This window comes from Anarhichas minor, unplaced genomic scaffold (genome assembly GCF_050575085.1).
Source record: "Anarhichas minor isolate MPS153535 unplaced genomic scaffold, ASM5057508v1 ptg000024l, whole genome shotgun sequence".
Lineage (NCBI taxonomy): Eukaryota > Metazoa > Chordata > Actinopteri > Perciformes > Anarhichadidae > Anarhichas > Anarhichas minor.
Genome location: NW_027466470.1, coordinates 7,687,715 through 7,714,103, shown reverse-complemented (window position 1 = coordinate 7,714,103; position 26,389 = coordinate 7,687,715). Strand labels below are relative to the sequence as shown.

Here is a 26,389-nt window from a genome sequence, read left to right as displayed (position 1 = left end):
AAATACATATTTTCAGAACTTACCATGTAGTCCTATGGTTTTGGACTTTTAAGCTGTTTTACAACCACACACAATTTATTAAAATAAATCCAGTTCTTAGCAGCTCCTCCATTTCCTTTGTGCAATGCAAATTAGCTTGATTAGTTTCACCTCACACAACAATTGACCGTATTTAGTCTGAGTGCTCGAAACCTGCTTAGAATCTGGACACGGCTTCAGTCTAGAAGGAAATTAATTTGTTCTTTTCACACGTCTGTAAGATGCAAAATGTTCTCGTTAGGATAGATTAGATATACTTTATTGTCCTGCAGGGAAATTTGTCTTTTTGTCTCCAAGCAGCTGCATCACAAAACACCTATCAACAATGTCACAATGCACATACACACACATGGAACATACATCATACATACAGACACTATTGCATAAATATGCTTAACATCACATGCTGAGTGTGACACAGTAGACTCCAACTAAGAACTACTAATGAATAATAAATGTATCTATATCATCTATAAATATTAGATAATATATAATCAAGTTGCAATATATTATATTTCCCAATGAAATCATATCATATGCTACAACTACTTGTTGCCATTTAATATTTTGATTGAGGATGGAACGAATGTATTTTTGTACCACTTCAGCCTTGAACAGTGGCAGGAATATTGAATTTGAGTACTAGATGACCACACACTTATTGTAGTTGTAAATATGCTCTTATTTATCCTCATAATTGCTGATGTCTTCTTATCTAAATAGGGATTAGCTCCTGTCAAAATGTTTAAAATCCAACCACATTATCACAAGATCGAAAGATGCTACCGAATAATTGTACTTGAAGCAGATGAGCTTCACGGAGCCGCATGTCGCTCCAGTTTAATGTGTGAAATGTGACTCACTGTCTGTCCGGTTGTGTTGAACAGGCGATCCTCTCTACGTCCTGAAGATCATCATCGGACCCGTCATCTGCTTTGTGCTGCTGCTGATTGTGTCTGTGACAGGATTCCTCATGTTCAAGAAGAAGTACGCAATCATCACATCTGGTTCAATACTGTAACTCGTGTTCTTATATAGTTATACTTTGTCAGTGTTGCAACTAAATACATTTCTCTGTTTCCTTCTAGTCAAACTCAAGGGCCTAGTGGTCCCATCTACGCCTCTTCAAATCCAGAGTATCTCAGTGCTATGGATGGTAAGCTTAAACAGTTTAAGCCATTTATTCAATTATTCACTTATTCTTTTAACTTAAAGTTCCAGTGAAAAGGAGTTGGAGCGTCTTTGACGGTGAGCTCAGTCCTTACTCCTTATAAGCCGCACGTGTAACCTTCCTGTAAAATGTGCCTGCAGTGTATGAGGAGGACGAGTGGGAGGTGGGCAGAGACAAGATCAACATTTTGAGGGAACTGGGTCAGGGCTCTTTCGGCATGGTCTACGAGGGCATCGCCAAGGACATCATCAAGGGCGAGGGGGACACGCACGTCGCGGTGAAGACTGTGAACGAGTCGGCCAGCCTGAGAGAGAGAATCGAGTTCCTGAACGAGGCCTCGGTCATGAAGGCCTTCAACTGCCACCACGTGGTAAGAAGAGACATCTTCTGAAACTCCTTGTACATAAACACAAGGCATTTGTTTACTGACCATATGTAAAAGTGTTGGGTCAGTAATACCCACAGCACTGGTCTAGAATAAAGACTAAATGTCCCATCATGTGCACATACCTTACCTGTCCTACATTAGCTGTGTGAAGAGCAGCAGTCCGTCAGATAATACATACCGTAATCCAACCAGACCATATTGAAATGAACCCTCGTCTCCCAGGTGCGTCTGCTGGGTGTTGTGTCTAAAGGCCAGCCCACCCTGGTTGTGATGGAGCTGATGACCCACGGAGACCTGAAGACCTTCCTGCGCTCCCTGCGACCTGACGCTGAGGTAAACGAGATGACAACGCTCACCTCTGGATCACAAACACAATCTGAAGAGAACCGCTAATATTTGTTTAGGCTTTAGGTTAGGTTTAGGTGAACTTGCAACAGTGAACATGCAGAAGTCTCTTATCTTCTGTCACTGGTCTTCTTTTCACTTCTGCTTTTTGTGTAGATAAAAGCAGCAGCAGTCCTTAGTAATTATTCTTATCAGTATGCAAATTTCTTTTAATTCTGCATGGGAGATTATTTTTACCATAAAGGGCATAAAACAAACAGGACGACTTTACCACATGTAGCGTTATACTGTACTGATTTTTACTCACCCTGAGAAATACTAGGATCTACTTGGATATTTTGTGACGTCTGATCTTGAAAGGTGCTTTAAAAATACACTTGACTTAAGTTGCTGTACGTGAAAAATCGCAGTGGTTCCCCAACTTCTATCTAAGCAAAAAGACTCACCGCTAAATGAATCAACCGCTTGATTGTAATTAAGTTAAAACAATTTCTGATGACACATTTCACTCCATCCGTTGTTTTCCTCCCAGACATTCAGGGTTAAATCTACCAGATGTAATTTAATTAGATGAGGAACTGTGTGGCCTAATATGGATCTACTTGTGTGGCGTTCTCACAATAACTGAAACTGTTGTACCTTTTTAAATTACCACTGGACAATATAAAATTCCACATTGAGTTTACTTTTGTGTACAGATGCCTTGTATGTAGGTTAATGTTCCATCTCAGTGTCATCTCCTGAAGTGTGTACATATGCAGATGGCACTTGGAGAGGAGGAGGAGGAGGACGGAGCTCTTGGATATTGTGAGAGGAGTTTAGCAGTCGGCACTTAAGTCGGCTGAAAACCTCAAACAGGCTTGTGTGGAGATGACCAGCAGGCTCCAGACAAAGTCAAGCGTGACAAAGAAAATTTGACAATAATATGCCTGATTATTTTTATTTTATGCCGTCTAAGAAGTCATATTTTTTTAAGTATCAAACTCTGTATCAAATTCAACAGCAAAATCAAAAAGCTAAATGTTATCAGATCACAAATTAAAAATCTGTCATGTGTCCCCCAGAACAACCCCGGGCGTCCACCGCCCACTCTGAAGGAGATGATCCAAATGGCCGGTGAGATCGCAGACGGCATGGCTTACCTTAACGCCAAGAAGTTTGTCCACAGAGACCTGGCAGCCAGAAACTGCATGGTAGCTCACGATCTTACCGTCAAGATAGGAGGTAAGTCTCAGCACCAGAGAGTTTTTGGCAACAATAGCAGACAACAATGCATTTATGCTGTGTCTTTAATTAAAGGTGCTAAATTCAAGTCATTGGATGTATTTATTCAACATCTTAAAAATAAATGACGTATTTAAAAATGTATTTAGCATCTTAAACACGTGAAGCTTTGTAACAAATAACATCCGTGTAAGTTTGACCGCAACTGATGAAAATCTTTTCCCCCTAGACTTCGGTATGACCAGGGACATCTACGAGACCGACTACTACAGGAAGGGAGGGAAGGGCCTGCTGCCCGTCAGGTGGATGGCACCCGAGTCCCTGAAGGACGGAGTCTTCACTGCACATTCAGACTGCTGGTCAGTGACACCTCGGATTTAGGTTTTTTTTTGCGTTGGCAGCTGGTGTCAAGCTGTATCTTATATAGTTAAGAAATCTGGGTTTGTGGAGGACCTTCATAAAAGATTCTACAAGCTCATCAGTAGCACTTTGCTCTTTGTAAAATACCATTTTTCCTACTTCCTAACAAAAGCATTATTTCACATAATTGTGTTTTTCGTTTTGGTCAACAAACAACAAACCTATTTTCCGAGACGATTCATTTCCTGTCGAGTTCATTGTTCGATTATTTTTCCGCAGACCAGAATAACAAACAGTAAACACATTACAATGTTAAAATATGACATCAGAACATGAGTGTGTGGCTTACCCGTTGTTTACCAGCATTGCAGCCACGGCCTCTGCCCTCAGTCTGCTCACTGCATCGAGTGTTCACGGACACATTCACTCAGTCGGGTGTCTAATTGGCGCGTCCTCATTCTCCCCGTGTCTCTGCTGTTGTCTCTCGTCCACTTGTTTGCCAGGTCGTTTGGGGTCGTGCTGTGGGAAATCAGCACGCTGGCCGAGCAGCCGTACCAGGGCCTGTCCAATGAGCAGGTCCTCAAGTTTGTCATGGACGGGGGCATCCTGGACCGGCCAGACAACTGCGCCGACAGACTGTGAGTACAAGAGTAGGGCTGAGGTGGGATAGGGAGAACAACAAGAGTTGTATTGTAATAATTCAATGATTTCAGTGAGTTTGTTTATATTGCTTAAAATCACAAATTGCCCTCAGAGGGTCTTACAATCTTTAATAGCGCTGTATTCGTTATATCATTCGTCAATAGAAAACTGATCTCCAACTATTTCGATAATTTATTTATCAGTTGGTTATCTAGTTCATTTTTTTCAAGCAAAAACTTCTGTAGTTCCAGCTTCAACAAATGTGAGGATGTGTTGCTTCTCTCTCGTTCTTATCATAGTGTATCATTAACTGTTACACAATTGTAAATATAATATCTTTGTGTTTTGGATGGTTTGTGAGATAAAACAAGACATTTGAACACCTCATCTTTTATTGTGGAAAATATTTAGGACAGTTTGCTCAGTTTTTGGGCTTTTTTTGGGGGGCCAAACAATTATTGACTGATCGAGAACAAAATCTGCAGATTAAACAATAATAATAATAATAATAATAATAATAGTTGCATATTCTGAAACCTGAAACCTTAAGCAACAGCCTTCACTGACAGACACAAGCTGTCGTAGAAGTAGTCGTAGAAACAAGATGACAATATCAACAAAGATGGTTCTGCTCTTTTCATGGGATTTATAGGGCATTAAAAACAATGTTGACTATCAACAGCCGTATCTTTTAAGTTGTATTCAATTTGGTATTCTTAACCACAGCAGAAAGACAACTATGTTAACAAGAACAAGTACGTTATGAAAGAATAACTATGGTGATCAAAGTAAGATGTAGACATCAGCATCATCTAACTGTGACCCCGCTCTCCCTGTATCCTCACCCAGACATAACCTGATGCAGATGTCTTGGCAGTACAACCCCAAGATGCGTCCCGCATTCCAGGAGATCATCGAGATGCTGCGCGAGGACCTGCATCCTTGCTTCCGGGAGGTCTCCTTCTTCTACAGTGGGGAGAACAAGCCGCCCGAGACCGAAGACTTTGACCTGGACATGGAAAACATGGAGAGCATCCCGCTGGACCCGTCGTCCTACTCCCAGAGGGAACAGTGTTCAGACAGGGACGAGGCCTCGCCGATGGGCCTGAGGGGCAGTTACGAGGAGCACCACATCCCGTTCACACAAATGAACGGGGGAAAGACCAACGGACGAATACTGGCCCTGCCGCGGTCCAGCCCCTCCTAACACACTGCGCACATCCCGCGCAAACATGTCATTGCTATAGATTTGAATATATTTTTGTGTTTTGTTGTCATTTTATATAGATCACACTTTTAGCACTCTCTCTACAGGAGCCCCTCAGTGCATATCTCAGGACTTATTTTTCTCATCAGATCCCACAAACTCACACTACAGCAAGTCCACACATGGATACCAGAAGACACTTTTTGATATTTAAGGTCGAAACCTCCCGCATCTCTCTTGTTCATGATTGTAGTTTATATACTGTGTATATATATATATATATATATATATATATATATATATTGCCAAGTTTGTGCTAGACTGGGTGGATACATGGATTCAACTGTGAAACAAACTCTTGACAAACAAGAAGGCTGCTAACCCCCCACTGTCCCTCCCCGTGCCCAGACTTTGTCCCTCTCCCCTGATTCAACAAGAGGCTTCATCCCCCGGGTTGCTACGTTTTGAAAAAAAAAAAAAAGTGCCCTTCTATTATATCTGTGGCCTACTCTAATCGTCATGGAACTGTGTCTGAATCTTTGTACACAAGCGGATGACGAACCCGAAGACGGTAAATGTTGGACGGTCAAAGACGGTCCACCCTCGAACAAGCTCTTATCCACTGGAGAAGCTGGTTGAAGTGGCTTACCTCCTCACACTCTGCAGTATTCCAAACATGGCACACAGGATAAACACAGAACTTTTGTTGGGTTATATTTTTTTAATTTATTTTTCTTGTCTCTTTTCTTTTCTTTTCCCTTTTTTTTTTGGGGGGGGGGGGGGGGGGGGGGGGGAGTTTCACATTTTCAGCTGAAGGATATTTAAACTGTTCTCAAAAACATGTTGGTGAACGAGTTCCTCAGATTGACCAATAGCTGCTTCTTTGGTATATTTTAGTGGGTATAGAAGATAAAAAAAAATATATATATATAAATATATATATATATATAAATATATTGTTGATGTTTTTGTACATAGCTGATATGTTGTCATTCTTGAGGTATTTACGGTCCTAGAAAATGTTTTTACATGTTAGCCTCTTATGTTTATTTTTTTCTAATCCAGAGAATCATACTAATTCGCTTTTTTGGACTCACGATCAACCAACAGCACTTGGTCTCTTTTGCTACGCGGCGCCCGGTAGAAGGAGTGTTTGGCGTCTTCAGCTTAAGATGTCTGCCCATCATATCAAGATCAAATAAAATAGTGCTGTAAATAATGCAGCGATGTGCATTCACGAAGACGCTCCCGCAGTGAATCTGTTATTTTAACGTGTTTTATTAAGGCGGTCTTCTTCTTCAGCTTATGTTGAGATTGTTCTGTGTATATGTGAAGGTAAGTTGTGCTTTTATCTCAGACACATTTAAAACTCAGTTTACATACAAAGTAGAGCCTGGGTGAGTTGTGATATTTGTGGATAAAAGAGAAACCCTTTGGCTTATTTAAATTTTCTAACTTCTCAACACTACACAAATGAATACTTTTGGCAATTATTTTAGAGTTTTAATAAAGGTATATACAGAGGAAAGGAAATGTACCTTTTACATACTGATATTTCACAGATGATTATGAGAATGACATTTAATTCTGAATAACTTTCTCCAGAATTGCAATCATATGATTAAGAACTCAAATACAACATCTCAGATAAATCAAAGTGCCACCAATAAAATGTTTATGTACAGCAATTTCCAATGTGTATGTCTGCCAATATATATGCCGATAACAGTGACTTTTATATCTGTCGAACATTAATCGAAAGAATTTTATCAAATTATATTAAATGTTGTATGCAATAACGACGGTATCTTCTGTAATTGGTTATAATGTTAAATTGCTATGCCGCCGGCTTTAATGTATTAGGTTTAGTGCAATGATGCCGCCTGCTGTACAACTACCCTCTATGTAACTATATTATTGTATATACAAGGCCAAGCTTTGCACTTTTAAATTAAAATCCAAAAGTCCTCATTCTGTTTGTTCTTAACTTCAGCCGTCCCAATTGAATCGGGGGAGTAAAAAAACAGCTGGACCGGTTCTCTGGCTGAGCTGCAGTTTTGAAATAGAAGTAAAATCACGGTATTTTAATATGATTAACTCGGGACTGTTGAAGCTTCATGTTATCTTTTGAAACTAAAAAAAAGGCATTTTTGCGAATGAGGGCTTGATTGTGTCCCAGAATCTCTTACATTAGCGACCAAGAACTATTTAAATGTACATAGGGGCATGTGGGGATGGTTTAAAACATATTTTAAAAAACGTTCTTCTTCACTGACAAACGCTGGAAACTGAACATGGAAAAATCCACGCATTTAAATAAACATGTTAGGGACCTCTGGGTTTCTGGTCAAAGTGAGAGGGTTGCGTTAGAGGAGGATTTGTAACCTCTGTGTTTCTAAAGATCTTGGCTGTGGCCCTGGATTCACCGGCCCAGTGCAGTCCAACTAAAGTCAGGGCCTGATTTCCCACCTGCCAGTCTGGGGATCACTACATGCAACTTGCAAATCAAAGTATGTACCTGATATGCAACTAAAGGACCAAACTACTCCATATTAACAAGGTGGAAGAGGTACAAGTGTTTCATAGTTTAGGGATTTTGCTTGACTAAACCTTCTCAGCACATGGTCCACTCAGGAGCTTTAGATTGCAGCACACACTTCCCCAGCAGGTGGAGTCACCCAGTTGTTATGGAATCATGGACGTGCACTTAAAAGTTAAGATTGAAACTTCATTATTGATGCTGGAAATAGTAGTTGACAGAATATTCTCATCCTAGTGTCCATTTATCATTGTGACTGTCTCTTCCCCGGCCTCTGCTGTCAATACTGATACCTGTTTCCCATCACCTGTGGCACTCATGGACTGTATATGAGAAGGGTTGCACTCTTAATACTCCACCTCAATATGTCTGGATCACAGCATGCACGCTGAATCAAAGTGAAAGAGGTCGTTTTTAAATAGTATCTAGGTTCCTACCTGCATTCCATGTAGTTGCCTACATGAGGAAAAGCTATTTATGCAAAAATAAAAAAGCATCTCAGTTTTCACACCAACCGGTTTCCACCCTGCTGGACGCGGTGTCACTGTTTCCTACAGGCAGAGATGGGCAAAAATACATCAAAATGTATTTTGATACATAATACAAAATACCCCTCAAATAAATGTATTAAAATAAAATACAAAATACTGGTGCCAGAAAATGTAACAAAATACAGGAAATACTTTTTTCTGGATTTTCCGTTTTCTCACAATTTGGTATAGCAGAGCATTCAGGTTTGGGCTATATACTGTACACAAAGCTCTGGTGAAGCCCACAAAAAGGAAGAACAGTCAGACATGTCTGTAACTAAGCAAAGCTATTAGAAGACAACTTGATTGATTATGTATATATATTTTTATTAATGGGACTTAACAGCCCATAAACTTTGGCTTTGTATCAACAAGAAAATATTCATCACATATGAATAGCATCACACGTTAGGCCTATGTTATAAAAGCAAAATATAGAATTAAAATCAGTTGTACACAGGTAAAGAGCCTAAATAAATTACTCTACATCAAGTTCTGCACAGAAAAATGAATACAAATAAAAGGTAAATAGTAAATCAATACAAAAGTGAACAGGTAACTTAACAAGTGAGTACTTACTTCTCTTTTACTGTACCTTGGCCAGTGGCATGGTAGCCTACTCATTTCTCTCTTACATTGGCCAGTGGCATGGTAGGCCACATAGTTCTATATTACAGTGTTAAGTGTCTCATACAGGTTCACACTGACATTTTTATCGGCCCTATCAAATACAAATTACAAAATACTCAAAAGTAATTGAAATACGTATTTAAAATACAAGTAATAGAAATACTGCCCATCTCTGCCTACAGGGATACAATAAATCTAATTTATATCAATGCCAAATAATTGCAGCCTTACAGCAGAGCATGCAGGTTCATATTAGTAGAAACATGTCACCTGTCTGCACTAGTTTAAAGACAGACTGAGAGACTTGCTGTAGGCTGAATCTGCAAAATGTGTTGCAGTGAACTGGACGATTTCCCACAATGCTTAGAGAAGGAAGGAGGGTTCATCCAGAGGAGGCTGGGAGGACTTTTTAAACACCCTCCATTATTGCCTATCACTGCACTTGCTCCTCCCGAGGCATCCTCGCCGCCTCTCCCTGTTAGTGGAACTTGTTGAAAGATATTTAGTCCCTCGGTTCCTATCTCGCCTTGGCCCTGGAAATACACTGGAAGTTGTCTCTTTGCGCACTGCTGCTGCTGCTCAATTTCCACACCGGGTAAGAGGAAACTTGTTGGGTTGTTTAATGGTTCTTGTTGGTAGTTGAATCAACAGGGCGGACGTGAAAAACAAGTTGATGAACCGCCGTTGGGTAGCTAACTCTCACGTTAGAAGATAGTGATGTTAGCGTACGTAATGTTGACGTTAGTTTGTTAACGTTAACTAACGTCAACTATCTTAATGATCGCGAAAACGAGTTGTTTCTAAAGCGGTTACCTACTTAAAAAAACAAACTGTCTGATCGGGATAATTGACACGAATTTCTTCTTTTACGTGTTAATTTTGAGTTTGAACGGTTGAGGCAATAAATAAAAGCAACGTCCCGTAAATTGACGTTGCTGTCGTTGTCAGTATTAGCGTAAGTAGCTCTAAAACGTTACGTTCCATCTCCATTAGCCAACCATAACAGACGCTGGGATACATGTAGGTAACGTTAGTCACCTGCAGCCATCATGTCTCGGCCGTTGACACCTGTTTGTTTTATCCGCTCCGATTACCGATTTCCGATCACCTAATGTTAATGTTATGACTCCAGGTCAGTGACTCTCACCTCACGTTAATGTTCTGACTCCAGGTCAGTGACTCTCACCTCACGTTAATGTTCTGACTCCAGGTCAGTGACTCTCACCTCACGTTAATGTTATGACTCCAGGTCAGTGACTCTCACCTCACGTTAATGTTATGACTGAAGGTCAGTGACTCTCACCTCACGTTAATGTTATGACTCCAGGTCAGTGACTCTCACCTCACGTTAATGTTATGACTCCAGGTCAGTGACTCTCACCTCACGTTAATGTTATGACTGAAGGTCAGTGACTCTCACCTCACGTTAATGTTATGACTGAAGGTCAGTGACTCTCACCTCACGTTAATGTTATGACTCCAGGTCAGTGACTCTCACTTAACGTTAATGTTATGACTCCAGGTCAGTGACTCTCACCTCACGTTAATGTTATGACTCCAGGTCAGTGACTCTCACCTCACGTTAATGTTATGACTCCAGGTCAGTGACTCTCACCTCACGTTAATGTTATGACTCCAGGTCAGTGACTCTCACCTCACGTTAATGTTATGACTGAAGGTCAGTGACTCTCACCTCACGTTAATGTTATGACTCCAGGTCAGTGACTCTCACCTCACGTTAATGTTATGACTCCAGGTCAGTGACTCTCACCTCACGTTAATGTTATGACTGAAGGTCAGTGACTCTCACCTCACGTTAATGTTATGACTCCAGGTCAGTGACTCTCACCTCACGTTAATGTTATGACTCCAGGTCAGTGACTCTCACCTCACGTTAATGTTATGACTCCAGGTCAGTGACTCTCACCTCACGTTAATGTTATGACTCCAGGTCAGTGACTCTCACCTCACGTTAATGTTATGACTCCAGGTCAGTGACTCTCACCTCACGTTAATGTTATGACTCCAGGTCAGTGACTCTCACCTCACGTTAATGTTATGACTCCAGGTCAGTGACTCTCACCTCACGTTTATGTTATGACTCCAGGTCAGTGACTCTCACCTCACGTTAATGTTCTGACTCCAGGTCAGTGACTCTCACCTCACGTTAATGTTATGACTCCAGGTCAGTGACTCACACCTCACGTTAATGTTCTGACTCCAGGTCAGTGACTCTCACCTCACGTTAATGTTATGACTCCAGGTCAGTGACTCTCACCTCACGTTAATGTTATGACTCCAGGTCAGTGACTCTCACCTCACGTTAATGTTATGACTCCAGGTCAGTGACTCTCACCTAACGTTAATGTTATGACTCCAGGTCAGTGACTCTCACCTCACGTTAATGTTATGACTCCAGGTCAGTGACTCTCACCTCACGTTAATGTTATGACTGAAGGTCAGTGACTCTCACCTCACGTTAATGTTATGACTCCAGGTCAGTGACTCTCACCTCACGTTAATGTTATGACTCCAGGTCAGTGACTCTCACCTCACGTTAATGTTATGACTCCAGGTCAGTGACTCTCACCTAACGTTAATGTTATGACTCCAGGTCAGTGACTCTCACCTCACGTTAATGTTATGACTCCAGGTCAGTGACTCTCACCTCACGTTAATGTTATGACTCCAGGTCAGTGACTCTCACCTCACGTTTATGTTATGACTCCAGGTCAGTGACTCTCACCTCACGTTAATGTTATGACTCCAGGTCAGTGACTCTCACCTCACGTTAATGTTATGACTCCAGGTCAGTGACTCTCACCTAACGTTAATGTTATGACTCCAGGTCAGTGACTCTCACCTCACGTTAATGTTATGACTCCAGGTCAGTGACTCTCACCTCACGTTAATGTTATGACTCCAGGTCAGTGACTCTCACCTAACGTTAATGTTATGACTCCAGGTCAGTGACTCTCACTTAACGTTAATGTTATGACTCCAGGTCAGTGACTCTCACTTAACGTTAATGTTATGACTCCAGGTCTGTGACTCTCACCTCACGTTAGCACCTTGGCATTCCCTACAGTCCCCTTCTATTGGATAACACAAAAACCTTTATGGCAATGTCGTCAAACCTACTTTATTTTAATTTTAATTAACAGCTCGGCAAATTCCCCAAAATTAAAGGAATGAACTATAGTTTGGGAACTATTCTGCAAACCATGCTGTATTTTAGAAACTTGTATTTAAACTGTTCCTTGCAGCCGTTGGTTTCCGTTATTTTCTGTACAATATGACAGCAAACATGGTATTGTCCTGTAATTCATCACAGTGAACATCAAGTCCTTCTGGCACAATTACACTATTGTTAGGAGGCTTTCCAGTGCAGTGCAGGCTGGACTAGATATTCAGTGTGAGTCAAGTTTAAAGAGTTTACAATGATGTTCATACTGTTCGGAAATTAACTTAACCAATGGCTGCCCGAAACAGGAAGAAAAATCCAACAAACATTATATCGCGTTCGTTTGAAAATGCTCATCACAAATTGACAGCAATCATAGTCGAAGAGCTCAAATTTGATGTAGACCAGAGTCTTACATGAGGTTAAAGACATTGATGCTGACCAGTCATTAAAGAGGCTGCATTTTCTTGTCAGATTGATATGTTTACAGTAAAGAAGTGCTGTACTACCTGCATACACGCATAGGGACGGATTCACCTGTTCGTACTGACAGAAACACATCGGCATGCGTTTACAGCACCCGACACTAAAGATAAAAACACACCGACAGTATCCAGAAGTTAATCATTCAACTGTGTGTCGGGACTTGTTGATGTGAAGGCAACATGGAGTAAAAGCAAGACCCTTTTGCTTTGAGGGAAGATTTCACTATGTCTCTGTTTCCTTTTTTTTTTTTTTTTTTTTTTGCAAATTCAGCCTTCAACAAGAGCAACACGGATCACTGGTTTCTGTGTATCAGTCAGCTTTTATGACCCCCTCGGGCTAATGGCTTTAGTTTCACGGCTGTTAATCGTCGATTGCCTGGTTTCACTTTACTTGTCAAGGCAAAACACCAGCATCAGTTTTCCTCGTCTTGTTGTTGTGGCGTTGAAGGGATTCGGGCCCATGTCTTTCTAAGTGAAACTACTTTCCACAAACGCAGCATTTAGCAGTATATATATATATATATATTTTTTATTTTTTTGTTTCCTCCGCAGGATACTGGGCAGACTTGCTGGTCTTGTTTTGTCTCCAGCAGGGAACGACCTGTATTTCATGCTGCTCTGTTCCCTTTCCGCCCAGTGTGGGTGAATCACTTTAGGTGTGGTTGTCACTCACAAACAAGGGGCTGAATATTTATACCAACCACAATATGGCTAATAACACACCATGGGTCTTTTTTTAAACAAGTCTTTTAAAGGAAGTAATGTAATATAAGTATCTGGTGGTTCTCCTCCATGACTTTGTTTTCAGGACACAACGAGAAACGGTTGATCAGCAGGTAGAGCGGGTCGAGTTCTGAGGCGAGACTAGGGCGGCAAACAACAATTAAATATATTATATATTCATTTAATCTGTGACAGTAACACATCCTCACACTTGTGACTCTGGCATATGCTAAACTTCATGGCCTCGTCTCTGGCAAACGGATATATTTCAACTTATTAGATGCAACGGTTGTTCTGTCATCCGTGGGGATCCCTTGACTTTTCACCATCTGGTCAGATGTTTTATGTCCAAATACCTTCAAAACTAGTGCTACTCCCCGTTAGCATCAGCTGTACTTTGTGTGTTTAGTGCTAATTGTAGCATGCTGACGTTAGCTTTAGCTCAAAGTACTACTGGGCCTAAACTGCTCGCATGACTCATGACTGTCGTGTTGCTCGATAAATGACTTAAGCAGTTAATCAAATATCACAATTGTAATTCTCTAGTTGATGCGTGTTAACGCATCGTGGAATTTCGGTTGAATATTTTAATATAAATTTGCACATCTCGACTCATCCTTCTCCATAATTTTATCTTTTGGGTTCAACAAAAAAAAGATGGATATCTTAGACAATTAATCTACTAAAATAAAAAATGCGTCCACTGGCGTGACAGTGTCATCTACATTATATCATAGCCCATATCAAACAAATAAAATAATAAAATGGTATGTTTTAGTTTTTTGAAATGACGCAGCATATAAAGCCCTCATGAATATGAGCTGCTATGAGCCTCTCTGAGCAATGTGCTCCAAACTCTGATATTGATCTGCAGGATGTGTTTGACAGGAGAGCTCCTGTGGCCGTTTGTGTCACAACTCCTTAAGTCAAGCAGTCGTGTGTGTGTTTGAGGTGTGTCTGACTCTGAACAACTGCTGCTTCGATACAGTTAGAGCGCAGGTTTTTTTTGGACGTGTTTTAGCAACGAACCACCCAAATTACCGGCCACGTTACAGAATCTTCTTCCTTCTGTCTGGTTGGCCACAAGCTTTGCTGCTGCTGCCTTTCAATCAGCTGGAGGCCACCGCACTAAAACCAGGAAACACTCTGCTTTCTGTCATAGTCGGAGCCAAATTCAATCAGACATTTCTTTATTGTTTCTGCATTTCCCTCTCTCATTTTTACCCGCAGGAGTTTCTTCCTCCTTTATTGTTTTCCAGTGTCGCAAGGAAACTGTGGAGCACTGAAAATAATAAACAGAAGTGTATAGATATGAACAAAGTGAGTCATTCCTGGTCACAGACATAGAGGTGATTGTCATTCAAGAACAGAAAAGAGACACACTTTAATTTCAAAGCTGGATTTGAAAGGATGTAACAGTCACTATTATTATGGCACCTGTTAGAGGTTCCACACCCCGTTCTGCAGAGACGTGTATCACAGAGTCGAGGAAAATGCGGAGTAGATAAGAGCTCGTTTGCCATTCATGTCTGTTTGAAGTAGAATAGCAAGTGTTGATCCATGTATGTGCAAACGGCAACTGTACCTGCGTCACTGTAATAAATCCTGTCGTTTGTAGCACTATTTCTTTTTGTTGTGTCTCTGCCTGACAGCTGGTCTGACTTGAGCTGTTACAGTTTGCCAAACCAGTTCCCTCTCCACGCTGCTAGATTAGTCTTTGTTTGCCACGATATGCTCTCTCTATTTACAGTCCCTTTTTCTATTTTTAATGTAAGCGGTCTGTGTGAGGGCTTATGAGTCAATCACGTGCTTTCAGAAAACCAATAATAAAAGTATGGTTATTGTTGTGTGTTTTTATTATTTCGTTTTTATGATGTGAACCGGACACATTTGGAAAAAGACATTGAGGAACAAGAGCCCTCTTTTACGAGTGTAAATGTTACTGTATGTATTTAGACAACTGGCAACTTTGCTGCACATGTCCCGTCAAGGTGTCTACACAGGTATTGGTCTAAAAATGTCAAGAGTGAAAAGACAAAGGAAAGGGAGTTTGAATTAACTGTTACAAGTAGGTGTGTACCTGTGTCAGTTAAGTCCTTGTAAATGTAATTCCTTTGTCCTTGTCTTCTCTTCTTTTCCAAACTTCCTACTTTTAGTCTCTCACACAGTATTCTCACAGTCTACGTTTCTCTCTCTTTCTGATTCTCTTTTTGTTTCTCTCTCACTCACTCACAGCTCTGGGGAGAGCGTTTCCCCCTCCCCCAGCCTCCCATGGCCTCCCTGCCTTTATCCTCAGTCCAGGCATGACCATCACCCCTAAAAAACACAGAGTTCAGCCTGGTTCCTCTTTCAACATCACAAGTCCCAGGTTGGTGAACATTGAACTTTAAGAACTCATTTCCATCATGTGCCTTTTTGTGTCTTCGGGCCACATTCACAATACAACAGACGGTGTCCTTAATTTAGCTCCTACATGATGCAGATTGTATTCTGGCTGCTGACTCTCGGCTACAAAACAAACAGTCGCATGTTTTTCCGGGTTCCTTATCAACTTGATCGAGATAAGCGCTACGAAACCTGATTCCGAGTCAGGTGATGAGCCAACATTCCAAGTCTGAATTGTAATCGAATGAACTGTGTGTGCGTGCGTGCGCAGCTTTGTGCGCTGACATCATTTTTACCTGTGGAGCTTTATCTCGTCACTAACTAGATCCAGTCGCGTGCAGATGGATGAGGTGGAAGGCCTCCGGTCGAAGCTCGTCCCCGAGGACTCCGTGTCGCTGGCTTCCTCGTTGGCTGAGCCCATCAACCTAGAAGGTCAGTGCGTCTCTGTCAGCAGGATGAGAAGCTGCTGAAAGCTCCCTGTACCTTTTTTGGCACAGACTTGGACGTTACACAAAAATACCTATTCATTCAGTGCTGATTATTTCATCACATGTTTGTCAACAATGGACAGAAAGAAAGATCAGTGTGTAATGTGTAATGACAGTGGCATTTTTCATAAAACATGGCCATAAAATCCACAGTTACAAGCGGCTACAACTGCTTTTTTTTCGTTGAATTGAACCTTCCTCTTTTCTGCCACAACAATAAGACCTTTTTGTACATGACCAGTAATGAATCACTGAGATACATAACCACATGAGCACAAAGCACAAGCCTTGTTAGGGTGATCCAAGTCCCGGTGTGAATTTCTATGTGTCATCCAGATTCCCATTATGCTGTGCTGCGAGGGGAGCTGGAGTCCGACCACCAGAACCTGGAGGCGGAGTCGTGGGGCGTGTCTGTGGACCAGAGCTACCTGAGGGCCCTGAGCAAAGAGGCCGTTAAGAGACAGGAAGTCATCCATGGTAGGCTCAACCAGCGAAGTCTGTGAATAGAGAAACCCAAAAATATATTCAGAAATCAAATATACGATCTCACAAAGTGTCAGAACTTTCTCATGTCAATCTCCAGTTGAGGAATCTTTGATCACTGATTGCTACAAAGTAATTGCACTATTTAATAATCCGAGGTGACCGTGCCAATAATTATGTTGATGCTATGCTAGCTTGAACCTGGTGACTTACGTCCAGGACTTTGTTCGCTTTCGTTGTTGAGCAAGGCGCATACAATCGTTGTCATTGCAGCCCACACACATTTTACTGTACATTTCAGGCACTCGACCCTGAGACGTATTAATCAAGACGTCCCTCTTCATCAATTTCCTAGAGTTGATCCAGACGGAGAAGCACCACGTGCGCACCTTAAAATTCCTTCTCCATGTCTACGTGCACGAGTTGAGGCAGTCTCTGCTGATAGAGGAGGCCATGCTGGAGAGGCTCTTCCCTGGGGTGGAAGACCTGCTCGTCCTCCACCAGCACTTCCTTGACTGCCTCAAAGTGCGCAAATACCAAAGTCAGGAGGAAGGAAGCCCACACAACTACCAGATCACACAGCTGGGAGATATTCTCATCGCTCAGGTAGGATAGAGTCTTTTTTTTAAACCACAGCAGGCTTTTGTGTAAGTCATCGCAGTCAATCTCTCAAATTGATCTCCTTAAATCAGGCGTTCTCAAACTCTTTACAGGGGGAGGAAGTCTCCTAGGACCCCCTCCTAATCGTGACTACGCTGATTAATCAGATGCTTGCTACCATTTGTACTTTTAGATGCCATTGGAGCTATTTATGCTCTAAAACTTTCCAACTGAAACACTTCAGACCTCTTTCATAATGATAAAAACACATTTTAATCATGTTCAGTTAAATTAGTCCCAAAGCATTGTTAATACCCCTTATACATCTTTAAACAGAGATTTTGTGTTTCAATTCATTGATCTTTTGGAAAGTGACTGGCATCAGATATTTAAACATAGCAGTCTAATGCTGACTTCAACTTAAAAATAATAAACGTATTGCTGTGTGTCACAATCAAATCAAAGCTGACACAAAACGCTCATTTTATCGGCTCAAATGGTCCCCATCTGTAGGTATGCACTTTTTTATGATATAGTACAATTTTATAATTATTTGACCGAGTATCATGGACCCCACTTTGAGAATCACCGTCTTAAATGGATGTGTTGCATCAAAGAGAGTCTCTCTAATTAAAACGGGTTAGCTGGTTTTAGAGGGAACTTTCCTGTGAGATGGTATGATTTGCAAACCTTCTTAAAATTGTCATAATTTACTCGCCTTCAGGTCAAGATGTCTGTAGGTTTGTATCTCAACATAAGACAGCGGTTTTAGGTTGCTTCTCCATTTAAATCTTCTCTAAAACAACTGAAGACAGTTCGAAACAATCCTTCGGAGTTCCAGAAAGGATCAAAAAGATCATAAATTGACTACACAGATTGCTCAACATTATCCAGATGTTCTTAAGACAAAGAATTGTGATATTCCCAAATACACTGCATTGGCAATATTTTCATATTTTGGGTTCCTTTTTACATTATCATGGCTTTCTATGTTGCATTTAGTGTTCGTCACATAGCCACGATGTCTTTGGTTCACATCAGGTCTGGAGTCTTTGTGCTCAGCTTCTCTCTTTCCTCCATTATTCCCTCTCCCAAAATAGAGTGAATCTTGATATTTTGACATTTTCAGTCATATGTTGGCAGTAACCTCAATGAAACATTTGTTACTACTCAATCCTGTCTAGAAATATATATATATTCAATGTTTTCTTTTCTCCCTTTTGTGTTAGTTTTCAGGTGTACTGGGAGAAAGAATGATGGGGTGTTACAGTGAATTCTGCGGTCATCACAGTGAAGCCATCAGCCTCTACAAAGAGCAGCTGCAGAATAACAAGAAACTGCAGATCCTTATTGGGGTGAGCAATCTTCACACGTTGCTCAATGTATGTATAGGGATGTGATTTTTCTTGTGTTGTTACAGTATAAATGCACTGGAATTGGCAAAAGAATACATTGAAGTGAATTAGTTGCATGCCTGGAGCACCAGAAGCATCTACGAGACTTTTCACGAGCAACAGTGATGGCGTTCTGCAAAGAATGATGCAACTAACAAAAACCCCAACCTAAACAAAGCCTTTCTTTTTTTCTAACAGAAAATACGTCTGCTTCCCCTCGTGCGACGGTTGGGAATCCCCGAGTGTTTTCTGTTGGTGACTCAACGCATCACAAAATATCCCGTCCTGGTGGAGCGAATCATACAGAACACTGAAGGTACCAGCTCATCCCTTGCCTAGATCTCAACAAGTCGCTATAGTTGTTATAGTCAATGTTTTGCTAGCTGGACTGGTCCCATGTATATAATATCAACTATATATATATATATATATATATATATATATATATATATATATATATATATATATATATATATATATATATATATATATATATATATATATATATATATATATATATATATATATATATATATATATATATATATATATATATATATATATATATATATATATATATATATATATATATATATATATATATAAAAAAAAGACTGGTCGATTGATCTGTTTCACGCTCCTTCCAGCTGACACAGACGAGTACAGGTCTCTGGTGCAGGGTTTGGCGCTGATCAAATACACCATCTCGCAGGTGAACGCTCAGGTCAGTGAATACGAGAAAGCCGCTCGTCAGAGAGAGATCGCCCTTCGTCTGGAGCCCAAATCTCAGGGCCGGCTGAAGGACGGCCGGCTGCTCCGCAGGGAGGATGTGATCCAGGAGAACAGGGCACTGATACACGAAGGCCCCTTCACCTGGAAGTCCTCCGGGAGACAAAAAGGTTTGTGACACCGTCGTTTGTCCGTGGCTTCTTTTCATACGCCAACGTGGCAGAACAAGACAGAGATAATAACTCTGCATATTAACCTCGACAAAGAACACAAGCGCATCATGCAAATACACCTGTATGGAACCGTCTGCAGTCTTTCTGGTTCTCTACTCATTCAGGTTCCTCCTTAAAAGTCTCACCCTTTTTGTTCATGACACAAAAGCTCCTCTTTCACGTTGCCTTATTGAGGTCAGCAAAAGTACGTGCACGTGTGCTCACTGGTCTGATTTTGATGAAGTTGAGGGATGATGCATCAAGGGATTGACGCCTCAGTGGATTACTGCAGTATTATAGGGATGTGTGTTTTAATACGAGGTTTCACTTTGCAGCAAATTGCCTTTTGTGAAAGCCAGAACGATTAAAGAACCAGTATAGCAGCATATTTTTATGTCGTCTCAAAAGATTAAAAGTCACACAACATGCAAAGTAGACATGTCTTGATGTCTTGAGTCGGTCCTTTCCCGTGGCAGCTTGAGTCATAACCTCGAGCACTCGTGTTGTTTTGATGCTGAGCGATGTTTTGTGTCTCTGCAGAGATCCATGCCGTGCTGCTGTCAGACATGCTGCTCCTCCTACAAGAGAAAGATCAGAAGCTGGTGTTTGCTGCTGTGGTGAGTTCGAGTCATTCTTGTTGAGACAGACGGAGCAAATGATAGAAAACTCAACTGAAGGTCTTTTGCTGAATCACTACCTACTGTATCATGTATGCATTCTCTTTTTCTACATATTATTAGCAATATTAAGTCTAAGACGCAGACTTCTCTTCTTTAAATCACTTCATCAAGATACACGATATGATGTCACAATCCATGACCGATTTGTGATGATTATTTGAACACGAATAATAACACCTGCTGTACTACGGTGGCTCACGCAGGATAGCAAACCACCGGTGATCTCCCTTCAGAGGCTGATCGTCAGAGAGGTGGCTCACGAGGACAAAGCCATGTACCTGATCTCTGAATGCACCAGCACGCCGGAGATGTACGAGATCCACACGCGCTCCCGAGAGGAATGCATCACGTGGACGGCGCTGATACGACAAGCTGTGAACAGGTGAGTTTTATTTTTTTAATTGCATTTTAGTTGCATTCGCCATCTGATGATGGCTCAAAGACCGTATGTGACTGAAATAATTCCATCCTTACATATACCACAATATGAGATATAAAAAAAAAAGCACAATAAAGAGAACATTCTTATATGGGGAAATGATATTTAAAAAAAAATATATAACTGGTGAAATGTCTGTGTGATTCAGCTTTCCAGAAGAGGAGCTGTACCTTGAACTGACTGCTACACTGCAACGATTTCAAGGTACTCTTTCTTACACAATTTAAAATGTGATTATGGGAAGAGATTTCTCGGCTATGACACGCATTCAGTCAATTATCTTTCCCACCAAAGAAAAGTCCCGGTGGCGCACAACGCTTCTATCCTCGCACGCTTTAGCAAACGGCTCACTAGTGTGCCTGAGTTTTACCGAAAACCGAGGGAAAGCACTAACCGATCAATTTATTTTACTCATAATTTCTACTGCATTGATTGGACAAACATGTTGCTGATTTAATGCTGCTATTCTTTTTAGATAATCTTAAAACGAGGGATGAGCTGATAATCCAGTGTCTGACAGAGAAGCAGCAGATCTTTGCTGCTCTCTACGAGACGATAACGGAGCAGGAAACCCCCCACAAAGGACTGCTGCTCCGAGGAGACGCCACTGACCTCCAGCAGGGGACGACACTGCTGAGAGGAGCCATCAATGAGGGTCAGAGCTCCGTTTTTAACTTAAGTTACACTCACTTTTGTGAAGCCTTGTTCATCATGGTTGTAATAATGAGTGTTCAGTATTTATTCTGGGCTCGGCTAGCTGTGAAAATGCCATAACAGAGTCCGTATTTGAATTCTGGAGCTATGCACGGACGCAAAGGTGAAATATACTCTTGTTATGTTTTCCCATACCGCCAAGTCGTGACTCAGCACTGATGTCTTTGGAGGAGGAGACCTTAAAGGAGTTGTTTTTGTTTTTCTCCTTTGTCTGCAGTGGAAAACCTGCAGAACCTGCTCTTCACAAGGATAAAAGACCCAAACCTTCTATTGGAGGAGAGTGAGACGCAGGAGGAGCTGCTCTGGAAGGCCGAGACCTCTGGAGCGGCTGATGGTAACACTGCTGAAAGTAAGCTGACATAAAACTAACACCGTCATGACATTACATTTCTAGTTGGCGTGTTAAAAAAGAAGACAGCTTTGTGAGTTTTAGTAAAACCCGGCTCATATCTTTAACGATGTGTGTGTTTTATTTAACTTATGTGATCTATAACAAGACATTCTGACATGAGTACTACTTCGGAACTCACAACAAGCCCAATCATACAGCAGAATCTGGCTCACTCTGCTCATATTGTAGATGTGAAAGTCATTGACTTTAAATGTTTACGATTTTAATTTTGTCAGATGGAGATGCAGCTGGCAGCGAGGGCAGTCACGCCACTGGTGACCGTCCGCTCCAGGAGAGTTACAGCTCTGAGAGCCTGCAACAGTGTGTGAGTGAGACGGACGTAAACATTACTTCCACCCGGTGATAAAAACACCAGGTATTTACACTGCTTGTGCTATTTTGCTTCAAGGCTGATGACGACACACAGATGCCAAACTGTCATTTTCCTGAGGCAGAGGTAACCCTTCCACTACTGTTTTTAAATCTCTTTTCATTAATACAGAAATGTTTACTTGTCACTGCAAGTCTTTTGGTGCGCATTGTTGTTTTTCTCTGTAGGTGTGTGACCGGGTGATACTGCTCGCACAGAGGCTGTACAGCTTAGAAGTAAGACACTGTGAATGCTCTTCATACAGTATATATTATATTCAGCAGGCATCAGGTTTCTAGTTGTTGTTTTTTAGAGAAATAGTGTTAATTTCATACTTATTGTGAAACTAATTGTGCTTTATGAAAAGAATGCCTCATGGTTTCTACCTCAATAATATATGAAATCTAACGTAGGAAAACACAAAATGTTTCACATTCATGTTTATATCACATTCTTCAACGCGCAGGCAATAATCGCCCAGCAGGACAGCCAGATCGAGCTGCAGCACGCTTTTCAGACAAAGAGCAAGCAGCCCGCTCGTCACTACAATAGCGTGCTGCTGGAGCAGGAGAAGCAGCGCAACTCGGAGAAGCAGAAGGAGGAGCTCTCCAACTTGCGCAAGCTGCAGGTCCAGCATCGGGAGGAGCAGCAGCGCTGGGAGAAGGAGAAGGAGCAGCAGAGGGTGCAGATTGAGACCCTCGAGGCTCAGCTGCAACAGAGGGAGGAGGACTGCCGAGGGTGGGAGGAGAAGCTCAACGGAGAGAGGGCTGAGCTGGAGGGGCTGAAGGAAAGCTATCAGCAGGACCTGGAGAGGCTGAGGGAGTCCACCAGATCAGTAGACCGGGACAAGGAGCGACTAAATCAGGAGAGGGAGCGTCTGGAGCAGCTGCAGGAGAAAGTGAAGAAGTTCTACCCAGGGAACTATGATGATCCTGCACACGTGAGGAACAGGATCAGCATCTGATTGACGTTTATCAACACATTGGTGTATTCATTTGTCCATTACAAAGTATAATCTAGCCAAGAAACATTAAGTCAGCAAAGTTTATATAACACTGATGGTTTAAATCTTATGAAATAACATAATCAGAAATAAATATACATCTCCCCTCTCTCTCTCTCTCTCTCTCTCTCTCTCTCTCTCTCTCTCTCTCTCTCTCTCTCTCTCTCTCTAGTTCTGGAGTCTCTCCAGTCAGCAGTCGTTCAGAGGAAGCATAGTGAACGGAGATGGGACCTTAACTCCAAAGACCCACTTGTTGTTTCCCACAAACTCCACCTCCTTGGAAATTCCTCCAAAGGTTCCACCGCGCAGGGAGAGCATCATGCACGCCAAGCCCGAGCTGCCAGTCCACCTGATCAGCACCACCAAACAGGTGCACAAACCTGTGTCCGTGCAGCAGCAGATCCCCACCAAGCTGGCTGCTGTGTCCAAGGGAAAGGAGAAAGTCTTGAAGAAGAAGAAGGGGTCCCACCAGAGAACGCACAGTGCAGGTCAGGACACGGGCCCGCTAACTTTATCTCCTTGTGTTTCAGTACAAGGGTTCATTTGAGTTTTAAATCGTTGTGTATATAAAACTGGTGTTTTAGAGCATGCAAGAGACTTCAGAAAGAAATCAGGTGATGTTTATTGTGGACAGACAGAGAAGGCTGGACAGTGACCAAAACTGCTTCATTTAGATATTTATTGGTTTGAAACATTTATCTGCAGCTGAAGTGTTAGGGCCAGTTGTTAGCGCCACAGCAAGCAAATGAGAAGCTCAATCAGCCTTCAGAATGAAATGCCTTTCAAGGTTTAGTTAGTGTGACGACCTGCAACCCTGACCCCAGCCCTGCCTCTCTACATCCAGCCTCTATAGACGTAAACCAGATGCTGCCCATCCGAGTGACCGGGAAAGAAGGAGGCAGTCTGAGAGCCAAAAGTAACAGCAGGCCTCTGAGAATCTACCAATCAGGTGCAGACACAAGAATGTCTTCTCCCTCACACATAAAGACATCACCCATGTGATACCCACCATTGATTTGAATTGATGGTCTATTCAAAAGAATCGAACACTCACTGACCCCTGTGGTGTTGACTCGGAAGAGGCGACTAATTATTGAATAATTATGGTATTGTAGCTGAGAGGTAAAAACAGGTGTGAAATGTAAAACCTAAAAAAAAAAACGGCAGCTGCACAAAGATTAAGATTGCAGCAGCTACTACTTTCTTTACATGTAGGTGGCGACATCAACGTGTCTACCTCCTTTCCTGCATGTGGTGCAGAGCGGCATGTGTAGAACCGGTTAGTGACTGAGCAGCTCCCTCTTGTGGAGAGTCAGCAACCTGCCAAACATGAGGGAGAAACAGATAGAGTTCAGGTTCCTTTTGTTTTCCACAGCGGGAAGATGGTGCAAGTGCATCTGTACTCTTTGACTGGATTTCCACTTGTAGTTAATATTGGCAAAATAGAAAGAGGTTCAGTGTCTTTGTAAATATCTATCTGATTGTAGAGTGAACAGAGTGTTGAGCGAAACACATCTGTTATTATCTAAGATATATGGGTATCTACGAATACACTCTTGCACTTAAACGCTTTAAAGTAATCCTCTGGCATTTTGGTATATATATGCTTGAGTTCCATAATTCCCACTTGGATGAGAAGATCATCTATGCAGTACAGGGTTGGTCGGGGAGATTTGTTTTTAAATGTATTGTCCCTTTCAGGTGCCTTCACCCCACCAGGATTCGTCCACAGTGTGAAAACATCTCAGTCCTTCAGCACCAACAAGAGGAGCGACGACGCTCCGCCGCCGCCGCCTCCTTTTCCTGATGATATTCTCGATGCGGACAAACAGAGGGTAACATTCCTTTAATCATAAACTACAGACTGGAGTTCGGATGAGGACTTTTACTCTTGGAGAGACGGATGGGGCTGTTGAAAGACATTGGACATGACTTCATGACGTCCATGTGTGTCCAGCGTGAAGAGGACAGTTACTATCATGATATTTTATTACTATAAACCAGCTGTTTGTGTTCAGATTAGCTGGACAGGGGAAAAAAAGTAAAGAAATACTGATGGACATGGTTTATAAACATATGTAAAATTGTCTTGGAGGTTCAAAAATATGTAAAAAGCTCGACCGAAATAGACTTTGGAGAAGATAATATTTTAAGAGAAGATGGTACAAGACCTTTTGTTGCCAACATTTTTGCCAAAGTTATTTTTTTTTTTTAAATCATTTTTATTTTAAATGGAAGTAGGTTCAGCATTAGCACTTGCGTCTTAACTCAAATGCATTCATTTTAATTGAATGAACGATAAAGACGAAGTCTGTTTTAAATGGAAGGTGCCAAGCACCAACGTTTTATTTCAGAATGAATCGGGCGATCATGGAATGTGTGCAGTGGTCCTGCTCCGCGGTACAACTTGTATTCAAATCATGGATCGATGGGGTGTGTGGAGGAAACTACGCGTTATTGTTTGTAAATACTGTAATACTGGTAGTCAGCTGTTGCGTGCGCTTCCTCACTGGAGACGTTGACAGAAGGTTTGTTTCAGTTTACAACCAGATAACCGGCAGAAGCATTTATGAGAATGAAAGAGAATTATTTGTGAGTGACATTACCTGTTTAAAAAAAAAATGTTCTGGCATGATTCAACATTATGTTGATGATTGACCGCTGTCTCTTTTTGGTTCCGTTTAAAGTTTAATCCCAGTCCCAACTAATGGGTCAGGAATAAAAAGATGGTTGACTTGACAGCTTTGAGTTTTTTTTGTGGATTGACTCCAAGAAAACCTAAAACTGTTTTAAAGATACTGAACTGCAGGTGACTCAAAACTTTGAGTGACGTCGAGGTGCATTCAGGTACCTTTTACTTGCTCCGGTCGTTTCCTTTATCCAGCAAAGTATCTCAATTTAACGCACCCTCACGTTCATCACTTTGGCTGATCAGATCCAGAACTTTTAAAGGATAAAATCACTTCATTTCTCTTGTTGAATGAATGCGTTAATCCCTTGGAAATGTTCTTAGCATGTGTGATTTGTCTCGTAT

At 41.6% G+C, this 26,389-nt stretch overlaps 2 protein-coding genes across 4 annotated transcripts in view; both read left to right on the top strand.

Annotated features, from left to right (window-relative positions):
* The window catches only part of insra (insulin receptor a), a 45,188-nt gene extending 39,028 nt beyond the window's left edge, over nucleotides 1-6,160 (top strand). Inside the window, exons 14-21 of the mRNA XM_076098059.1 lie at nucleotides 927-1,026; nucleotides 1,128-1,195; nucleotides 1,351-1,580; nucleotides 1,821-1,931; nucleotides 3,008-3,167; nucleotides 3,397-3,526; nucleotides 4,031-4,165; nucleotides 5,019-6,160. Coding sequence (XP_075954174.1) covers nucleotides 927-1,026; nucleotides 1,128-1,195; nucleotides 1,351-1,580; nucleotides 1,821-1,931; nucleotides 3,008-3,167; nucleotides 3,397-3,526; nucleotides 4,031-4,165; nucleotides 5,019-5,376 — 1,292 coding nt within the window. The 3' untranslated portion in view covers nucleotides 5,377-6,160. The remainder of the gene's footprint in view (nucleotides 1-926; nucleotides 1,027-1,127; nucleotides 1,196-1,350; nucleotides 1,581-1,820; nucleotides 1,932-3,007; nucleotides 3,168-3,396; nucleotides 3,527-4,030; nucleotides 4,166-5,018) is intronic.
* A 3,132-nt stretch (nucleotides 6,161-9,292) lies between these two features.
* Nucleotides 9,293-26,094, top strand: arhgef18a (rho/rac guanine nucleotide exchange factor (GEF) 18a). 3 transcript variants are annotated; one of them, XR_012956025.1, is made up of 20 exons: nucleotides 9,294-9,670; nucleotides 15,703-15,835; nucleotides 16,178-16,284; nucleotides 16,677-16,817; nucleotides 17,179-17,429; nucleotides 18,653-18,778; nucleotides 19,016-19,133; nucleotides 19,465-19,716; nucleotides 20,299-20,375; nucleotides 20,642-20,820; nucleotides 21,026-21,081; nucleotides 21,353-21,532; nucleotides 21,809-21,940; nucleotides 22,219-22,307; nucleotides 22,392-22,439; nucleotides 22,541-22,588; nucleotides 22,819-23,292; nucleotides 23,528-23,843; nucleotides 24,200-24,710; nucleotides 25,057-25,189. XR_012956025.1 is itself a non-coding variant. In XM_076098060.1 (20 exons), exons 2-20 carry the CDS (start codon nucleotides 15,771-15,773, stop codon nucleotides 25,203-25,205), a joined length of 2,913 nt encoding a protein of 970 aa, XP_075954175.1. In that variant the 5' UTR covers nucleotides 9,296-9,670; nucleotides 15,703-15,770; the 3' UTR covers nucleotides 25,206-26,094. The 3 variants fall into 3 exon arrangements, 2 of the variants coding, with proteins under 2 accessions (XP_075954176.1, XP_075954175.1); XM_076098060.1 differs by having other exon boundaries at nucleotides 9,296-9,670; nucleotides 24,200-24,304; nucleotides 25,057-26,094; XM_076098061.1 differs by lacking the exon at nucleotides 24,200-24,710 and having other exon boundaries at nucleotides 9,293-9,670; nucleotides 25,057-26,094.
* The last annotated feature ends 295 nt before the right edge of the window (nucleotides 26,095-26,389 follow it).